Source organism: Adiantum capillus-veneris, chromosome 8 (assembly GCF_014529385.1).
Source record: "Adiantum capillus-veneris isolate H3 chromosome 8, ASM1452938v2, whole genome shotgun sequence".
In the NCBI taxonomy this organism is placed as follows: domain Eukaryota; kingdom Viridiplantae; phylum Streptophyta; class Polypodiopsida; order Polypodiales; family Pteridaceae; genus Adiantum; species Adiantum capillus-veneris.
In genome coordinates, this window is record NC_140938.1 from 59,324,125 (window position 1) to 59,344,134 (window position 20,010).

At 43.3% G+C, this 20,010-nt stretch overlaps 1 protein-coding gene across 1 annotated transcript; it reads left to right on the top strand.

Moving 5' to 3' along the window:
• The first annotated feature begins 12,269 nt into the window (after positions 1-12,269).
• LOC147452204 (uncharacterized) lies at positions 12,270-19,754 on the top strand. The gene is made up of 2 exons (XM_086519217.1): positions 12,270-13,544; positions 19,605-19,754. The coding sequence occupies exons 1-2, from the start codon at positions 12,270-12,272 to the stop codon at positions 19,752-19,754; spliced, it is 1,425 nt and encodes a 474-aa protein (XP_086375343.1).
• Positions 19,755-20,010: the final 256 nt, after the last annotated feature.

Here is a 20,010-nt window from a genome sequence, read left to right on the forward strand (position 1 = left end):
GCCTTTTTGTTGTGCATAACCCTTTGCAACAAGTCGAGCCTTATGGCGATCGATCTCACCATCCAGCTTGCGTTTCAACTTGTAAACCCACTTCGTACCAATGGCCTTTTTGCCAGGAGGCAAATCACATAAAGTCCATGTGTCATTCTCTATAAGTGCATCATATTCTGATTTCATGGCAGCAATCCAATTTTCTGAATTCTGTGCTTCATCAAAAGACAGAGGCTCCTCAACATCATGTAAACTAGACACAGCCAAAGCATAACAATCTGATGCATAAGATGCATGGCGAGAGCCTGAACGAGTACGACTAGATAAAGGTGCATCCAATTTACTGTCACGCAAAGTGTGCACCAGCCATTTTGGCATACCTCTAGCCTGCTCATTTTCAGCCCTTTCCTCATCAAGTACATCATGTACATCTGCATCAGTAATAGGCTGTTCTAAAACATTTTCAGAAACCCCCATAGGCTGTACATTTGCCTCATTGGAGCTTACATTCGTATTTCCACCACTGAAAAGAGGCAACAAAGTGTCATAAATGTCCTGTGAGCTTACATTACTGTCTCTAGTACATGACAGCAAGGGCTGAACAGAGTCTTCCACAAACACTACATCCCGTGAAACCAGAATACGTTTTGTTTGCGGATGATACAACCTGTAACCTTTGCTTTCAGCACTATAACCAACAAAAATACATTTGACAGCCTTATCATCCAATTTTCTGCGCTGCACTTGTGGCACCAAAGCATATGCCAAACAGCCAAAAACACGCATGTGCTCAATAGAAGGCTTTCTATCATGCCATGCTTCATATGGAGTAATAGACTGCAAAGCTTTCGTAGGACACCTGTTAAGTAAATAAGTGGCACACATGATGGCCTCAAGCCAAAAAGAATGCGGCAAAGCTTGACTTTTGACCATACATCGTGCCATTTCCGTTAGTGACTTGTTTTTCCTCTCAGCAACACCATTTTGCTGAGGTGTATAAGGCACTGTACATTGGTGTTTTATCCCACGACTAGCCAGAAATGCATTAAATTCATGAGACATATACTCCCCCCCTCGATCGGAACGGAGGGTGCCCATAGTACATTTTGAGACATTTTCAGCCATAGCCAAAAATTGTTTGAAGCACATAAAAACTTCGGACTTCGCTTTAAGCGGAAATACCCATGCATGCCTGGAGTAATCATCAATGAAAGTCACGAAGTACAGGTAATTGCCCAAGGACGGAGTTTGCATGGGCCCACAAACATCACTATGCAATAGTTGCAACCTGTATGTGGCCCTAATTGAACCATCCTTTGGAAACTTAGAACGTTGCATTTTACCCAGAATACAGCCTTCACAAACATGTTTGATAGGTGCTTCAAGAGGCGGCAAAGAAGCAACCATATCAGATTTCTGCAAACGCAGCAAACTGGCAAAATTCAGATGACCAAAACGTGCATGCCAAAGTTTTGCATCTGAAATAGCCCTTGAATCTGCAACAGCATTTGCAAAATTTTGTCCACACTTGTCATACAAAGTGAGCTTATACAGCCCACGACACAAAAGCCCAGATGCAACAATTTCATCACCAAAACTGAGATCATGAACTGTACATCTGTCATCCACAAATTTGACTACAAGTCCAAGTCTAGCAAGTGCGGATACAGACAAGAGATTCTTCTTGATCCCAGGTACATAAAGTGCATCAACAAGTGTGAAGGAACTGCCATTAGCAGCAGTGAGCACAATCTTTCCAACTCCCTGAACTGGATAAGAGGCGTTGTTGGCACAAGTGACTGAATTCCCATGAGGGACAGACTCGAGAGAGGTAAACAATTCACGATGTGAGGTAATGTGCTTTGTAGCACCACTGTCGAAATACCACACATGTGAATCTGCAGCAACTGACAAGCATGCATCATGGACAGCAGGATTGTAAGTGCACTCTGCGCTAAAAGCCCATTCTGCATCAACATCAGCATCGCAATCTCCTTTCACAGAAGACTCAACAATGGCTGCATTTGTAGTGGAACCAGCATTTGCAGTGGAACCACCCTCTTTCTTCTTAGCCTCTTTGGCCTTCAACTTAGGACACGACTTGATCAAGTGATCATTGGCTTTACAATAATGGCAACACATCTTCTTTTTGCCCTTATCACCAGAATTGCCAGACGAAGTGCTGCCAACAGAAGCATTAGGAACAGAATTTTTGCCACTCGCAGCAGAACCATAAGAAGTGGCTGCATTACTGTTACCACCCTTTCTTTGAGAAGCAATAAAAGCCTGTTCAACTGCACGCTGCCTAGTCCTATTTTTTCTAGAAAGTGACTCTTGCAACATCAATGTGCATAATGCATCAAACTTGACAACTTCAGGATTTCCTTGGGTCATCGGTCTCCAAGTACTAGCAAAAGTCTGGTAGGAATCTGGTAAGGCATCAAGAACAGTCTGCACAAGGGAACTGTCCGAAATGACTTCACCTGCAGAAATGAGTTGCTCATTGATATCCTTGACACTAGCAAGGAAAGTGTCCATATCATCTTCCTCATGCATAATCTTCGACTCTAGCTCTTTACGCAGCAAAGCAATTTTAGCCTCATTGCGGCTTGCATAAAGACCTGCTAGAATATCCCAAGCCTGTTTTGCAGATTTTGCTGAACGGATGTGAGGAATAATGGTGCGCTTCACAGACAAGGCAATCAATGCATGAGCCTGCGCATCCTTAACATCCCAACGAGCTTGTTCTGTCGTAGGCAAAACAACTCTAACAGCTGCAATCCTTGCAGCAAGACCTACAACATCCTCAACATCGCCTACATCTTCAGAACCAGGACGTACATCAATGCCCTGCACAATGTTCCAGACACCTTTTGACACAAGAACATGTTGCATCATATAAGCCCACATAGGGTAGTTGTCCCCATCCAACCTGTCCTCAGCAGCAAACATCTTGAACACATCTGTGTTGTTGTTGTCAGCCATGGTAAATGCTGCACCTGATGTGGAAACTGCTCGAAAATAGGAGAAATGGAACGGGAACAACTTGTGCTATATAGCACAAACCGTAGAAGACTATAAGGCACCTGTTATGCAGAAAACGGCACTGACAAAAAATCTACACAAAATGACGAAATAGCCTGTGTAGTACTGCCTGTAGTGGAAACGGAGGCCGAAATGAGCCCAAATCAAAATTCTGAGCAGACCGAGCTCTTCGAGCTCGCCCAAAATATTTGTCGACCTGCGAACGCTCGCCAAAGCTCACTGAAATCGGAGAAAGTGAGCAGGCGTGTGCTGGAGCAGCTGGCGACTAAGCCCGGGAGGACGTGACCTGCTCTGATACCAATTGTTGGAATTAGGGTTGCAGAGAAACACACACAGCTTGGAGAAGACGAAGGAAGCTCAAGGCACACAATAGAGAGTGTGTTACTTAGTGTGTAATGGAAAGATTCATAGCCCTAGAGTGATGGGCGTATATACAATGCACGGGGGAAAAAACCTCCTAAAGAGGGAAAAAATGCCCCGGCGGTCCTAGTGTGTTCACACACATCACTACCACATGTATATGGTAACATATACCACCCCCGTCGCGAGTCCAAAAATAACCCTGATGGCATGCCTACTAAGGCGGTCAAAACTCATCACAAATTGGCCTCGCGCAAAGCTTCATCGGCTCATAACCTGGCCTGAACTCTAATTGATGATATGAAAAGATTGGCATGCAGCATAATGTTGTTGGGGTATAAAGCCCAATGTGGTCGCCGAGGTAAGTGGGCGGGCCGCCAAGTATGTACACATATTCTTTTAATAAGAACTATGCTCTAGACATTACAAAAGAGCGAGTTCACCATATCGTCGTGCTCTTCTTCTCGCACTCTCTCTCACGTCGCACTTCCGCTCGTACTCCTTCAACTGGTATCAGAGCTCAGATCGAAGCTCGGGGCAGCATTTGCAAGTAGCCAGAGTCACCTGCTCATATTGGAGTGAGATTTGACAGGCGAAGACACGGCCCCAAATCTTGTGGGCGAGCTCGAAGGGCTCAGTGTTCTCAAAATTTCATTATGAGGTCATCTCGGCCACCGTTCGGCTTCGACAAAGTTCTGCGCAGGCCATTTTCGACTACGTGGTCTCGGCGGGTGCAGATCCGACTCTGCAAATTAGGGGTTTCGGCCTACGACTACAGGTGCTGAGGATATCGGCACTCCCAGAGTGTTGATTTGTGGCTGTCTACACATCGAAGGACGGCTCACAATTCTTGGAGGCGTGTCACATACGACACGGGCGCATCTACACACAGACTGTAGGCGACATCCACTAGTTCATCAGGTAGCTTGTGTTTGCTGCTTGATATTCCAGATTTCATCCTGACATTGCAAGTACTTCCACATGGGATGTATTGTCAGAGATGATGTATGTCTGATGAGGGTTTGCTGGCTGTGAGTCATGTAGCAAACAACCGCCGCAGCGGTTACAACATATAGTGGGAAATTTGTGGATGTATGACTTTGTGGGAATTCTATGTATTGTCAGATTTATTGCAGCCTTTGTTGAGGGTCGAATGAGGTTTTATTGAGCTAGGGGATTCTCGAATGTTGAGATCCTTTCGGTGATACAGGTCTTGGAGCGATCCCTCGAGCACCCTTAGATAGGCAGCTAAGATGTATTGACTGTGAGTTAGACAGTTGGGATTGCATCTTTGCTTTACTGCCGTTGAGGCATTGTCGCAGTCTATGCTTACAGGACAGTGAGAGACAGTACAGGTGCAGGACAGGTTTACCCGTAGCTTACAGTGTTAGAGAGACAGTGTTTTTTGAGCTGTTTTTTGGTCTGTTTTTTAGTACACCAGGGCCATTTTACAAAGGAGACTCTGCCAAAATTTCAGCAGAATCTGAAGCTTTCTTGGTTCATTTGACAGGTTGATATTGGTTCAGAGGTCAGTTTACAGGGGAAACTCTGCCGAATTTTTCCCAGGAAAGTAAACTACTGTGAAGGGTAGCTATGGCTGGATCACATGACACTGCTCTTTACAATATCAAGAAGCTGGATGGAACCAATTTCCCATTGTGGAAGAAGCAGATTTGGCACATGTTGGTACAAAAGAAGCAAATAAAACCTATAAAGCTCAAAGGGATAAAACCACAAGATATGGACGAAGATGAATGGAGCGAAATGGATGAATTCGCACTTTCTACCATTATGCTGACTTTGGTAGAAAGCGTTTACTTCAATGTAGCAGACGAGATGTTGGCTTATGAAGCATGGACAAAGCTGAGTGATCTTTATGAGAAGCAGAGTGCAGCTTCACAGGTATACTGGCTTAAGAAGCTTGTTGACTTGAAGATGAAAGAAGGGACACCTATGTCCAATCATCTGAATGAATTCAACACCATCTACAGTCAGTTGTCAGCTCAAGGTGTCAAGTTTGATGAACCTGTTAGAGCTATGTTCCTGTTGATCACATTGCCGGAAAGTTGGGGCATGTTTCGCACAGCTTTGAGTAATTCTGCACCTCCAGATGGTTTGACCATAGCAGGTGTAGAAGGCAGTCTGCTTACTGAAGAAACCAATAGAAAGACAATGGACAAAGGCAAAGGAACAGCCTTAGTTGTCAGGGGAAGGACCAAAGAAAAGTACAAAGGTGGAAAGAGGAATCAATCTCGTAGCAAGTCCCGCAGTGCTAAAGGCAAGAGTGACATAGAATGCTACCATTGTGGCAAGAAGGGTCACATGAAAAGAGACTGCAGAGAATGGAAAGCAGAAAAAGGCAAAGAGAAAGCTGAAGACCATGGTGAGAAGAACAAGTCCTTAGTGAAGATTCAAGAAATAAATGTGACAAACAATGTTGCAGAGGATGACAGTCTAGTGTCAGGAGACATCTACTTCTTGAAGAATACCATGGACTCAGCTCTTCTTACAGCATCTGATGGAAATGCACTGAGTGACTGGATTATAGACTCAGGGGCATCACTTCATGTGTCTCCAAACAAGGAGTGGTTTACCTCTTATGTGACCACTAAAGATCATGTTCGGCTAGGCAATGGGCAGACATGTGAGATCTTAGGTGTTGGAGATGTTCAATTGAAGTTCCAGAATGGCTCTTCTTTCACGCTAAAAAATGTGAGACATGTTCCCGCAATTACAAAGAGCTTGATCAGCACAGGTTTACTTGATGATGTTGGCTATCCAAGGGTTCTATGACTGTAGCACATGGAGTAAAGTCTGGAGGACTTTACATGATTTATGTATCAAATGTCTCTAAAAATTTAATCAATGTAACCGAGCAGCCGAACGTTTCTTTGTGGCATAGCCGGTTAGGACATATGTCCAAGAAGGAAATGGAAATCTTGTCTCGTTCTGGTTATTTGCCTAGATTTTCATTTAATGATTTTGAATTCTATGAACATTGTCTGTATGGTAAGCAAACACAGCAGCCACATAAGCATAGAAGCAGTAGAAGAGATACACAGTTGGCACTTGTTCATAGTGATTTGTGTGGACCTATGCCTAACCTATCTCTAGGGGGAGCTTCTTACTTTATGACATTTATAGATGATTACTCGAGGAAAGTATGGGTTTACTTTCTCAAGCACAAGGATGAAGCGTTTACTGTTTTGAAAACGTTTGTGACACTTGTGGAGAATCAGAGTGGCAAGAAGCTTAAATGCTTACGCACTGACAATGGTGGAGAGTATGTTTCAAAGGCCTTTCAGGAATTTTGTGAGTCAAAAGGTATAAAACGTGAACTTACTGCTCCTTACAATCCTCCTCAAAATGGTGCTGCTGAGAGGATGAATAGGACCATACAAGAGAAGGTCAGAAGTATGTTGTCTAATGCACAGCTGCCAAATGGGTTTTGGGCTGAAGCTGTATCAACAACTGTTCATCTTACAAATAGATCTCCTAGCAAGGTTTTGCAGAAGCATTCAGTGCCAGAGATGGTATGGTCAGGCAAAATGCCCTCATACAAGCATCTCAGAGTCTTTGGCTGTAAGGCATATACTCACGTTCCAAAGGAATTTAGGAACAAACTCGAGCCAAAGAGTAGAAAGTGCATCTTTCTAGGCTATCATAATTCTGGTGAGATGGGGTACAGACTATGGGATCCCGAATCCAGAAAGGTTATCCGCAGCAATGATGTTCACTTTAATGAATCCAAATATCATTCTAAACCAAAGAGGGTTGAGGAGATTAGAAGAGTTGTCTTCCAAGAAGATGGACCTACACGTGCAAGACAAAATGTCAGGGCTCAAGAGGAGCAGGGACAGGATAGATTGGAACCATAGGTTGTGGCTGAGCCTGAGCCACCTATTTTGCGTAGATCTGGACGTATCACGCGACCTCCTGATCGGTTTGTTCCATCTATGAACTATGTCATGTTGACTGATTGCAATGAGCCTTCATGTTACAAGGAAGCAGTGCAAATGAAGGACTCCGGGAATTGGCAATTGGCCATGCAGTCAGAGATGACAGCTCTGCATAAAAACCAGACATGGAAGCTAGTTAAATTACCACAGGGCAAAAAGGATCTATCTTGTAAATGGGTTTACAGGTATAAGATCACCGCTCATGATAGTCAACCAAAGTAAAAAGCAAGGCTTGTTGCCAAGGGCTATAAGCAAGAACAAGGAATTGAATTTGATGAAGTATTCTCTCCGGTTGTCAAGATGACTACATTGAGATGCTTTCTTCAATTGGTTTCCATATTAGATTTGGTGTTGCACCAGATGGATGTCAAGATAGCGTTCTTGCATGGTGATTTAGATGTGGAAATTTATATGCAGCAGCCAAAAGGGTTTGTTGAGAAAGGCAAGGAAGATTTGGTATGCCAGTTGTTAAAGAGCCTTTATGGCTTAAAACAATCACCGAGGGCATGGTACCATAAGTTCCACAAGTTTATGCTTTCTCAAGGCTACAAACGTAGTGAGTTCGATCACTGTCTATATACAAAGAAGGCTAAGGATGGCAGTTGGCTGATCCTTATTTTGTATGTGGATGACATGTTGATTGCTGGCAAGCACTTGGAAGAAATTTCAGCTTTGAAGTCAAAGATGGCAAAATCGTTTGACATGAAAGACATGGGTGAGGCAAGTCATATACTTGGTATGCGCATTGAGAGAGACAGATCAAATAAGTTGATTTGGTTATCTCAAACAGAGTATATTGACAAGGTTTTGCAACGTTTCAATATGGAGAAGGGAAAGGCATTGAGTGTTCCATTGCCACCATATGTGAAACTTAGCAAACAAGATTGCCTGTGTCTGACGAAGAACAGGCTGAAATGGATAAGATTCCATATGCGTCTGTAGTGGGTAGTTTGATGTATGCAATGATTGCTACTCGCCCAGACATTGCATTTGCAGAGGGAGTAGTAAGTCGATACATGTCAAACCAAGGCAAGAAACATTGGGAGGCAGTGAAAGGAATATTGAGATACCTGAAAGCTACAAAGAGTATGCGTATATGCTATGTGAGTCAGGAGCTAAGTGTAAAGGGTTTTACAGACTCAGATTATGCAGGTGACTTAGACAACCGAAGGTCTACGTCAGGGTATGTCTTTACATTGGCTGGTGGAGCAGTATCATGGAGTTCTAGATTACAAGATTGTGTTACTCAATCTACTACAAAGGCTGAATATGTTGCAGCATCAGAGGCATGCAAAGAATCAATTTGGCTTAATCGACTAGTAACAAATTTGGGAATCAAAGAAGAGATGCCTTTGTTATATTGTGATAGTCAGAGTGCTATACAATTGGCTCGCAATCCAGTTTATCACTCAAAGACAAAGCATGTGGATGTCAAGTATCATTTCATCAGGGAAATGCTCGAGGATAATCAAATTCAGCTTGTCAAATTTCACACCACAGAAAATCCTGTTGATCTACTTACAAAAGGACCTCCCTCAGAGAGCTTTGCGCATTTTTGCAAGCAGTTAGGTGTAGGGTAGTACATCACTTCTCTACATCTCTTGTATATTAGCTTGTATAGTAGCTTCTCTCACACTTAGAGTACCACATTGGACTTTAAGTGGGAGGTTGTTGGGGTATAAAGCCCAATGTGGTCGCCCAGGTAAGTGGGCGGGCCGCCAGGTATGTACACATATTCTTTTGTAAAAACCTAATAAGAACTCACTATGCTCTACACATTACAAAAGAGCGAGTTCACCATATCGTCGTGCTCTTCTTCTCGCACTCTCTCTCTCGCGTCGCACTTCTGCTCGTACTCCTTCAAATGTGAGCACTCAAAACCTAGCATCATCACCTACACTTCAAGGCTCTACCTCACCTATCCACCCGGCGGGGATTTGCAAAGCACCTCCACATTCAAACTGCAATATCTTTCTCTTCATATCCAATTGAGGAATCGTCTAGACCAGCTTGGAGATAACTTCAAGGACCACCTTTATAGCACTTTGGACACTTTGGCTAGCCACCTTTGATAGGCCCCATACCAAAGCATCTTGGCCTGAAACACCACATAGTGCATACACACCTTCAATCACCTGTCTGCCCTGGATCTTCTGATTTTGTTTCCCCTTTGGCTTGCACCTACAAATTCCCATAGTATTGCTTTATCCTTCTCATAGCACTAACTATCTAATTTGCACCATCACTTTCCAACCCCCTCATTGAACATTTCATGTTCAACCAAAAAACACTTATTGAACTTGAAACTACAACCTAGCAAACGACTGAGTAAACTAAAAGACTGCAACTATATGGACAAGGAATTTACGAGGCTCTATTCCCATTGCATGCTATCCTTCTTCAGGTTACTTTCCCAACCCCTTTCACCAAAATTTGATGCACATGCACATCTCGCACTAAACCCCTGTTAAAGTACAGTTTGAGTCGCACACCATTCACCCTATGCCAAAGAAGCTTTCCATTTGTTCACACCAACTGATATGTCTCATTCGGAAAATCCTTATGCACCTTGTATGGACTTGCTCACTTCTTCTTAAACTTCTTTTGGAAAGTGAAGTCAAGGTAGCTTTCATATTTCATTACTGGGTCACCTTACTGTATCTTCTTGTTTGGAAGTTTAGGTTGAACTTCATAACCTTCTTCTTTTACTGTTTCACATAGAAATCTTCCGCTACCTCTCTGTTTGTTTGCAAGGCTTCAAGATGAGCAATCTGGTCCTACAAAAAATACTAGTGAGTGGCATTGACTTGCCACTTACCCTTCAATGCTCCTAGTTGTGCATGCACTGGTAGTACCACTTCTTTGCCATAAACCAACTCAAATGGAGTAAAATTTGTGGCCACCTTGTAGGACGTCCTATATTCCCACAAGCATTTTTTAAGATTAGTTTCGCACTCCGTCTCCTATTTGAACACTTTTGATGATCTACCCATTGGAAGTCTCCGCTAGACCATTGCATTGGGGTTGATAGGGTGAGGAAAACTGATGTTGAATGCCTAGCTTCTCAACTAATGCGTGCACCAAATTGCTTTGAAAACATTGACCTCTATAAAAAATGATCACCCAAGGCACTCCAAAATAACAACAAATACAATCAAAAACAAAATGGGCCACTGTATGAGCATTCAACTCTTTAACCTTCTTGGCATGGAACCACTTGGTGAGATAGTCAATGGCTACTAAAATATACTTCTTACCGCTCATCAACTTTGGGAGTGGATCAATGGCATGCAGACCCCACTTCTCAAAATCATTTTAGGGGCTATGATACCTCCCTGTGACTCGTCTATCAGTCATCTTTTTCCCATGGTCTGACATTCGTGGCGTGTCTTGCACCAATAGTGCACATCCAGTACAATAGAGGGCCACCAAAAACCAGCACCCTCCTTAGCACTCTTCACCTATTAGAGTAAACCTGCAAGCCTTTTGATTCATGGCATGCTTGCATCCCAAGGTGCAATAAAAGGTGGACTTTGAAAGCCCAAAACATTACAATGGTGCAGGGGCAATTGCACGATCCAAGAGTAGAAAGATCAAGCAGGGTATGATGGGCTATGACATGAAGGTTCCTACTCAATTACAGAGTCCTCATGATGCAGTGTAGGATGAGAATCAAGAAAATTGAGGTATGGATATTGTTCCACAACACTAGGTACATACAATGTAGGATTGTTTTGAGCAAATGCAGGAGTTATGTTTAAGCGTGATGGACATGAGACGGCCCATAGGAGGAAAAGGCAGTTGGCTGATGTTATAACTGTGGAAAAGAAGGTCATTATGCTCCCGATAGTCCACATCCACCTAAGGAAAGACGGGGTATGTATCTTCTGCTGTTCAACAGAGAAAGAGGGCAAGGACAATTTAATGGGTAGATACAGCAACCAATCCAAAACCCTATGCCGCTAGTTGCACAAAATAATGGTGAAGTCCCTAAAGTCAATATCATTGGTGTGTAAAATCAGTGTTGGTGTAAAGGGGCTGCACCTTTTCCCGGGGCCAGCGGCGGACGCCGCCCAGATCCTTGAAATATCCCTGGTTACCCCAATGATTTTCCCTATTGCAAGCGGCGTTGAGGGGGACCAAGAGGTCATGATCCTACGATACGTAAAAATCCCAGAGGCAGAAAGGAGGGCTCGGCAACGGGATCCTAAGCGGCGCGTGAAGATCGTGCCCATCCATTTTTCCGCCGCCTTCTGCATGGGATTTCATTAACCGGGCATAAAAGCAGGTGGAGGTAGATAACTAATGGTTGATAGAACAGAAGGGGGGCCACTAGCTCAATGCTTGATCCCCCTGTCGTATTTAGAGTTTGAGTTGATCAGCGACCTTTTGAACTGCGGGTGCCACCTGTTTTTCCAGAAGGGTAAACAGCGTCTCCCGGCAGAAAAGGAATGAAGGGTGATCAGAGAGGATTTGGTAGGAGAGTGCGCGGTAAGGGCACCACATCCCAGAGGGTCTATAGGGCTGGATGTGAGTTCGCTCCCTCATGGAATTGGCCTTATAGATGTTGATGATCCCTTTGTTGCGCACGCTATTAGAGACTACCTTGGGAATGACGATTCCTTTATACAGGAAAGGACTCCCTCGGGCGGCCTCCATCTTTGGGGGTGGGGGATTCCCCTCTGGGAGAAACCTATGAAGGGCGGTTTGTGTTTAGCAGGCGCCCGTGTAGAGTATTTTTCCAGTGGGATAATAACAATATTGGGAGAGGGCCGTGAGGTCTATAAGAGGGCCCCCTTGGCCGGATTAGGCGTGTTCCCGCGTCCTCTCTGGCCTGCCCAGGAGGGCTGCGTAACTGAGGTTAGAGCGCCTATTCTTAAAGGGACCTGGTGGAACAATCTTTATGGGCAGGTAATGGGTAACCGGGCTATGCAAAAGGAGACCCTCCTCTTTCAAGCTCGCTATCTTTGCGATCCCCCCTTTGAGAAGGAAAAGGAGCTCGATCTCTTGAGAATCCTTGAAAAACGAGCGGATGAGCAGGCAGGCGAATATGGAGGAGATACGGCTGAGTTGGACCTCGAACTGGACGCCCACATTGGGGCGTTACTGGCCGATCGGTTTAAGGATACCTGGGCCTACCTGCTTCCGGACGAGCAGTGGTATGAGTATAAAGATCAAAGGTGGGATAGTCCGCCCGGATGGGCTTACGAGATACTAAATAAGATAGAGGAAGAAATGAAGGGAATGGGGGCTGCGTTCACACGACCCCAAAGGAAGAGAATGAGCTCCCAACATCTTCTTAAATCAGTAGAGGAGCGCCTGCGCCGGCTCCTTAAGCGGGCCAGGATGGTTGATTCAGGGCTCCCCTTTCTCAACGGAGTACTTGTTCCTCACGAGTTAGCGCCGTTGTTACACCCGCCCAGTCCCTTGTGGGTCTGCACGAGCTATGCGGGTATTGAGCTGGATATGTGTACACCAATGACCCCCATCCAGAAAAGCTTCCTCCTTACCCTGATGGATGGAGACGTCCTAAAGTTAAACTTGTTGAGAGCCTTCCTGAGGCTAGTCTTCACATTAGATACCCGCGATCAGTTTAGTCTCTTTCTGTGGGGGCCCGTGGCCACGGGAAATTCGACCCTAACTGCGCTATTGGAGCACATACTAGGGGAGACGTGTGAGAGCCTGGACGTGAGCCGGATAGCAAATAGATTTGAGCTAACACTGGTTGAAGGTAAGAACTTGCTGCTCTTCCCAGATGTTACTCGACAACCGAGTAATGTGGCTGCCAGCATACTAAAAAGGTTTCTCTCCAACGAGAGGGTAACTGTGGAGGCTAAAGGGAGGCCTGCTATGTCGGTTAAGGCCGGCGCCCACTCACTTTTTACGGCCAACTGGAGGTGGCCTGACGTGGATCGATCTAGTGGGGGGAGGAGGCGCTTCCTCTTTATACAGACACCCAGAACGGTTACGCGCCGCAATCCATTTCTTATTGAAAGGCTCAACGCGGACCCTAGCGGGCTAGTTAATTGGGCCTTGGGAATGCCGCCTAACAAGACCCGGATAGGTCATAGCGTGGAAGCCCTTAACGAGTTAACAGGAGGCGGGGCAAACTGTTCAAGGCTTATCGAGTGGGTGACAAAAAAGGTCAGATATGACCCGGGGGCCGAAATACCACTAGGAGCAAAGAAGGTGCCTATTCCCGGGTCTCTCTACGAGGTTGTGGCTGAGCCTGAGCCACCTATTTTGCATAGATCTGGACGTATCACGCAACCTCCTGATCGGTTTGTTCCATCTATGAACTATGCCATGTTGACTGGTTGCAATGAGCCTTCATGTTACAAGGAAGCAGTGCAAATGAAGGACTTCGGGAATGGCAATAGGCCATGCAGTCAAAGATGACAGCTCTGCATAAAAACCAGACATGGAAGCTAGTTAAATTACCACAAGTCAAAAAGGCTCTATCTTGTAAATGGGTTTACAGGTATAAGATCACCGCTCATGATAGTCAACTAAAGTACAAAGCAAGGCTTGTTGCCAAGGGCTTTAAGCAAGAACAAGGAATTGAATTTGATGAAGTCTTCTCTCCGGTGGTCAAGATGACTACATTGAGATGCTTTCTTGCATTGGTTGCCATATTAGATTTGGTGTTGCACCAAATGGATGTCAAGACAGTGTTCTTGCATATTGATTTAGATGTGGAAATTTACATGCAGCAGCCAGAAGGGTTTGTTGCGAAAGGCAACGAATATTTGGTATGGCAGTTGTTAAAAAGTCTTTATGGCTTAAAACAATCACCGAGGGCATGGTACCATAAGTTCCACAAGTTTATGCTAGGATGGCAGTTGGCTGATCCTTATTTTGTATGTGGATGACATGTTGATTGTTGGCAAGCACTTGGAAGAAATTTCAGTTTGACGTCAAAGATGGCAAAATCGTTTGACATGAAAGACATGGGTGAGGCAAGTCATATACTTGGTATGCGCATTGAGAGAGACAGATCAAATAAGTTGATTTGGTTATCTCAAACAGAGTATATTGACAAGGTTTTGCAACGTTTCAATATGGAGAAGGGAAAGGCATTGAGTGTTCCATTGCCACCATATGTGACACTTAGCAAACAAGATTGTCCTGTGTCTGACGAAGAACAGGCTGAAATGGATAAGATTCCATATGTGTCTGCAGTGGGTAGTTTGATGTATGCAATGATTGCTACTCGCCCAGACATTGCATTTGCAGTGGGAGTAGTAAGTCGATACATGTCAAACCAAGGCAAGAAACATTGGGAGGCAGTGAAAGGAATATTGAGATACCTGAAAGCTACAAAGAGTATGCGTATATGCTATGTGAGTCAGGAGCTAAGTGTAAAGGGTTTTACAGACTCAGATTATGCAGGTGACTTAGACAACCGAAGGTCTACGTCAGGGTATGTCTTTACATTGGCTGGTGGAGCAGTATCATGGAGTTCTAGATTACAAGATTGTGTTACTCAATCTACTACAAAGGCTGAATATGTTGCAGCATCAGAGGCATGCAAAGAATCAATTTGGCTTAATCGACTAGTAACAAATTTGGGAATCAAAGAAGAGATGCCTTTGTTATATTGTGATAGTCAGAGTGCTATACAATTGGCTCGCAATCCAGTTTATCACTCAAAGACAAAGCATGTGGATGTCAAGTATCATTTCATCAGGGAAATGCTCGAGGATAAGCAAATTCAGCTTGTCAAAGTTTACACCACAGAAAATCCTGTTGATCTACTTACAAAAAGACTTCCCTCAGAGAGCTTTGCGCATTTTCACAAGCAGTTAGGTGTAGGGTAGTACATCACTTCTCTACATCTCTTGTATATTAGCTTGTATAGTAGCTTCTCTCACACTTAAAGTACCACATTGGACTTTAAGTGGGAGGTTGTTGGGGTATAAAGCCCAATGTGGTCGCCCAGGTAAGTGGGCGGGCCGCCAGGTATGTACACATATTCTTTTGTAAAAACCTAATAAGAACTCACTATGCTCTACACATTACAAAAGAGCGAGTTCACCATATCGTCGTGCTCTTCTTCTCGCACTCTCTCTCTCGCGTCGCACTTCTGCTCGTACTCCTTCAAATGTGAGCACTCAAAACCTAGCATCATCACCTACACTTCAAGGCTCTACCTCACCTATCCACCCGACGGGGAATTGCAAAGCACCTCCACATTCAAACTGCAATATCTTTCTCTTCATATCCAATTGAGGAATCGTCTAGACTAGCTTGGAGATAACTTCAAGGACCACCTTTATAGCACTTTGGACACTTTGGCTAGCCACCTTTGATAGGCCCCATACCAAAGCATCTTGGCCTGAAACACCACATAGTGCATACACACCTTCAATCACCTGTCTGCCCTGGATCTTCTGATTTTGTTTCCCCTTTGGCTTGCACCTACAAATTCCCATAGTATTGCTTTATCCTTCTCATAGCACTGACTATCTAATTTGCACCATCACTTTCCAACCCCCTCATTGAACATTTCATGTTCAACCAAAAAACACTTATTGAACTTGAAACTACAACCTAGCAAACGACTGAGTAAACTAAAAGACTGCAACTATATGGGCAAGGAATTTACGAGGCTCTATTCCCATTGCATGCTATCCTTCTTCAGGTTGCTTTCCCAACCCCTTTCACCAAAATTTGATGCACATGCACATCTCGCACTAAACCCCTCTTAAAGTACAGTTTGAGTCGCACACCATTCACCCTATGCCAAAGAAGCTTTCCATTTGTTCACACCAACTGATATGTCTCATTCGAAAAATCCTTATGCACCTTGTATGGACTTGCTCACTTCTTCTTAAACTTCTTTTGGAAAGTGAAGTCAAGGTAGCTTTTATATTTCATTACTGGGTCACCTTACTGTATCTTCTTGTTTGGAAGGTTTAGGTTGAACTTCATAACCTTCTTCTTTTACTGTTTCACATAGAAATCTTCCACTACCTCTTTGTTTGTTTGCAAGGCTTCAAGATGAGCAATCTGGTCCTACAAAAAATACTAGTGAGTGGCATTGACTTGCCACTTACCCTTCAATGCTCCTAGTTGTGCATGCACTGGTAGTACCACTTCTTTGCCATAAACCAACTTAAATGGAGTAAAATTTGTGGCCACCTTGTAGGACGTCCTATATTCCCACAAGAATTTTTTAAGATTAGTTTCGCACTCCATCTCCTATTTGAACACTTTTGATGATCTACCCATTGGAAGTCTCCGCTAGACCATTGCATTGGGGGTGATAGGGTGAGGAAAACTGATGTTGAATGCCTAGCTTCTCAACTAATGCGTGCACCAAATTGCTTTGAAAACATTGACCTCTATAAAAAATGATCACCCAAGGCAAAATGGGCCACTGTATGAGCATTCAACTCTTTAACCTTCTTGGCATGGAACCACTTGGTGAGATAGTCAATGGCTACTAAAATATACTTCTTACCGCTCATCAACTTTGGGAGTGGATCAATGGCATGCAGACCCCACTTCTCAAAATCATTTTAGGGGCTATGATACCTCCCTGTGACTCGTCTATCAGTCATCTTTTTCCCATGGTCTGACATTCGTGGCATGTCTTGCACCAATAGTGCACATCCAGTACAATAGAGGGCCACCAAAAACCAGCACCCTCCTTAGCACTCTTCACCTATTAGAGTAAACCTGCAAGCCTTTTGATTCATGGCATGCTTGCATCCCAAGGTGAAATAAAAGGTGGACTTTGAAAGCCCAATTGGGTGTGTGATGATTTGGTGTAGCATTGCTCCCAATTACACAAATGCAGTGCTCTTTTTCCTTGATTAAAACCCTAATGAACGCTTCAATTCTTTGTTGTAGTCATTTCATGGAAGGTACAGATATTCATTGGAGAATCCTAAGTGATTTTTTGAAGAGGGGAAACCTAATTGGGAGCCTCATAGCCTCGAACATGTAGTGGAAGCAGCACGACACTACGCTATGACCTTGAATTTGAATGGATGTATCTCCTTGCTTAGATGCCCAAATGAGATCATTCTTGGCTCTATAACTTCACTCTTAGCTTGAGAAACAATGGAACCATCATTGATGTGGAACTTTGAGCCCTTTTTTGGTATTTTTGGGCTTTTTTGGACCATTTAATGACTATTTTTACCCCATTTTAGTCCACAAATGTTCTTTTTTGTCCGTAAAATGCGCAAACAAGCTGGGAAAGTCCCTAAATTTGTGGGAAATTCCCATTAAGCTCAAATTTCATATTGAAACTCATTTTCCCACTTGGAAATCATTTTGGACACGTCTTTTATGCCCACGCATAAAACCTGCTATTTCTAGTCGAGACCGCCCGCATAAAACTTTCTAGACAAAACGAGCGTGCCACTTTGAAACACATGACATTTGTACATTTGTAAAGCAAAGTATACATATTTTAATATGATAAAACATGCAAAACTGCCATGTCCTAGGCCCTGCCTGGCTGGCAAGGTATGTATACACCTACAACCGTGGCATCAATTTTCACATATATCACACTATGTACATTGTAGCATTTGGTTCCACACATCAAAATCATTAATTGTGAGGTAGATATCTTTTGTTTCACATCATACATGTGCCATGGCACGACATCCATCCCCTTTAAACCTGCACATCCTCCGACATGTGCTACACATATCTTTTTGCAAGTTCAGTCTCCATTTAAGTCAACATACATGTCAATTTCATTATCGCTTTCAAAAAAATCTAAAACATTTTCCTCTCTTTCTTCGGCCTCACCCATAACTTTTTCATCAGAGCCTTCATTTTGACTCTTTTGTGAACCAAGGGATCTATATCACCTCTTATTTTAAATAACTTGATTCTTTTCCCTGTGATGGGAATCTTCATTTCTATCCCATCCAACTCATGCAAGGTATAAGTTGCATTTCCATGTACATGCTTCACCACATAAGGACCAAAACATCTCTTTGAAAGCTTTCTTATCGTTGAATGATGGTTTTCAAGACTGTTGTCATACACCAACACCCAATCACCTTCTCAATAGGGTTGAGCCTATGTCTCTTATCAAATTTGTCCTTATTTTTTAACCTTTCATCTTTCAATCATTCTACTGCAATCTGAGGCCTTCTTTCTTGTAATTGTTGTATGCGCAAAGCAAAGAAGGTCTTCTCTACTCATTCCTTCCTCCCCAGGTAATAAGTCCATGTGAGAATTACATCCTCAATTGGCATTACAAGTTTCTGACCATACATCAACTCAAAAGGCATATAGCCAGTAATTGAGCTATGAGTTGTACGATCAGCCCATAAAGCATTAGTAGGCAATAATCTAGGCCACTCTCCCAATTTTCCCTTGCAAGCCTCAGCCAAAGTTTTAATGATACAAGGATGCCCACGATCTGATTTTCCATTTCCTTCAGGATTGTATGCAGTAGTGAGAGCAAGTTTAATGCCCTACCTAGAGGAAAATTCCTTTGCTTTGTCAGCATCCAACTCACCCTTGTCTGTTATTTTTCCAACGCAGCCATAATGGCTAATTACATTATCCAAGAGGAACTTACATAGCCCTTCCGTGCCTTTTGTTCTTAAAGCACGACCTTCAATGAACCTTCAACTTGGTTGGTTAATTCTTCACGTTCAAGCACTATGTATCTCATTTTCCATAAGCCCAATGGCATAATAACCAAATATACTACCCACTTATAATGTATGGCCAATGGGTAAGTAGGGAGCAACCCATCATGATGACGCACATTTGAATACATTTAATAGGTTTTAGCAGACTCCACAAACGATACATCTCTATACATTCCTTTCCACCAATACTTCTCTTTCATTACTACCATGAAAATGATGGAGTGGTTGGCTTTTTTTATCTGATGAATGTTGACTTGTGAATGGGCCCTCGCTTCCCAACTATAAAAATTCAAATGCCAAATCTTTGATGTACACCACAACAAAGATTTTAGTTTAAACTTTCAAACCAAGACTCATACATTGCTGCAAAATTTGACCAAAAAATGAAGGCATTTCTATGTCTCTTCAAATTTTGTATTGCTGTAATGTATTTGCAATTATTAGAGACTCTAAAGACCCCATCAAGAAAAAAAATAAATCTTGGCACTCCAATCATAAGTAGACAACCCAAAATGCTACATTAAAAGAAATTAATGAAGCCCAATAACGTAGACAAAGTTCAGGGTTTGGATGAATAAAGCTATAATCTCTTATTGTTGAGACTTCTCTATTTCAGCAACCATTAGCAGTTTCCAATATTTTTTTGAAAAAGGGATGTGGACCGATGCTTGTGGGGACATCGGGCTATATTGCACTTGAGGTTGTTTATACTAGTAGCTTCACTGATAGTGCAAATGTGTATAGCTTTGGAGTACTTGGCTCTTGAGATCATATACGGCCATCTTGTTGTGAAAAAATTTAGTTTGCAATGACAAAGACTGAATCGTGACTATGCATGGATGCTTCACCAAAGAGACCAACTCCCTTGCACCAGCATAAATAGTCTACAAAAGAATCAATGGAGACCTATCTTGTTACCATATACATGTGGTAGTGATGTGTGTGAACACACTAGGACCGTCGGGGCATTTTTTCCCTCTTTAGGAGGTTTTTTTCCCCCGTGCATTGTATATACGCCCATC

Bases quoted from the DNA above. Each gene is read 5' to 3' on its own strand.
- LOC147452204 (XM_086519217.1), top strand. From the start codon at position 12,270: ATGGGTAACCGGGCTATGCAAAAGGAGACCCTCCTCTTTCAAGCTCGC. The intron at 13,545-19,604 runs GTGCCTATTCCC...TCTCTATTTCAG, and splicing joins TACCACTAGGAGCAAAGAAG to CAACCATTAGCAGTTTCCAA.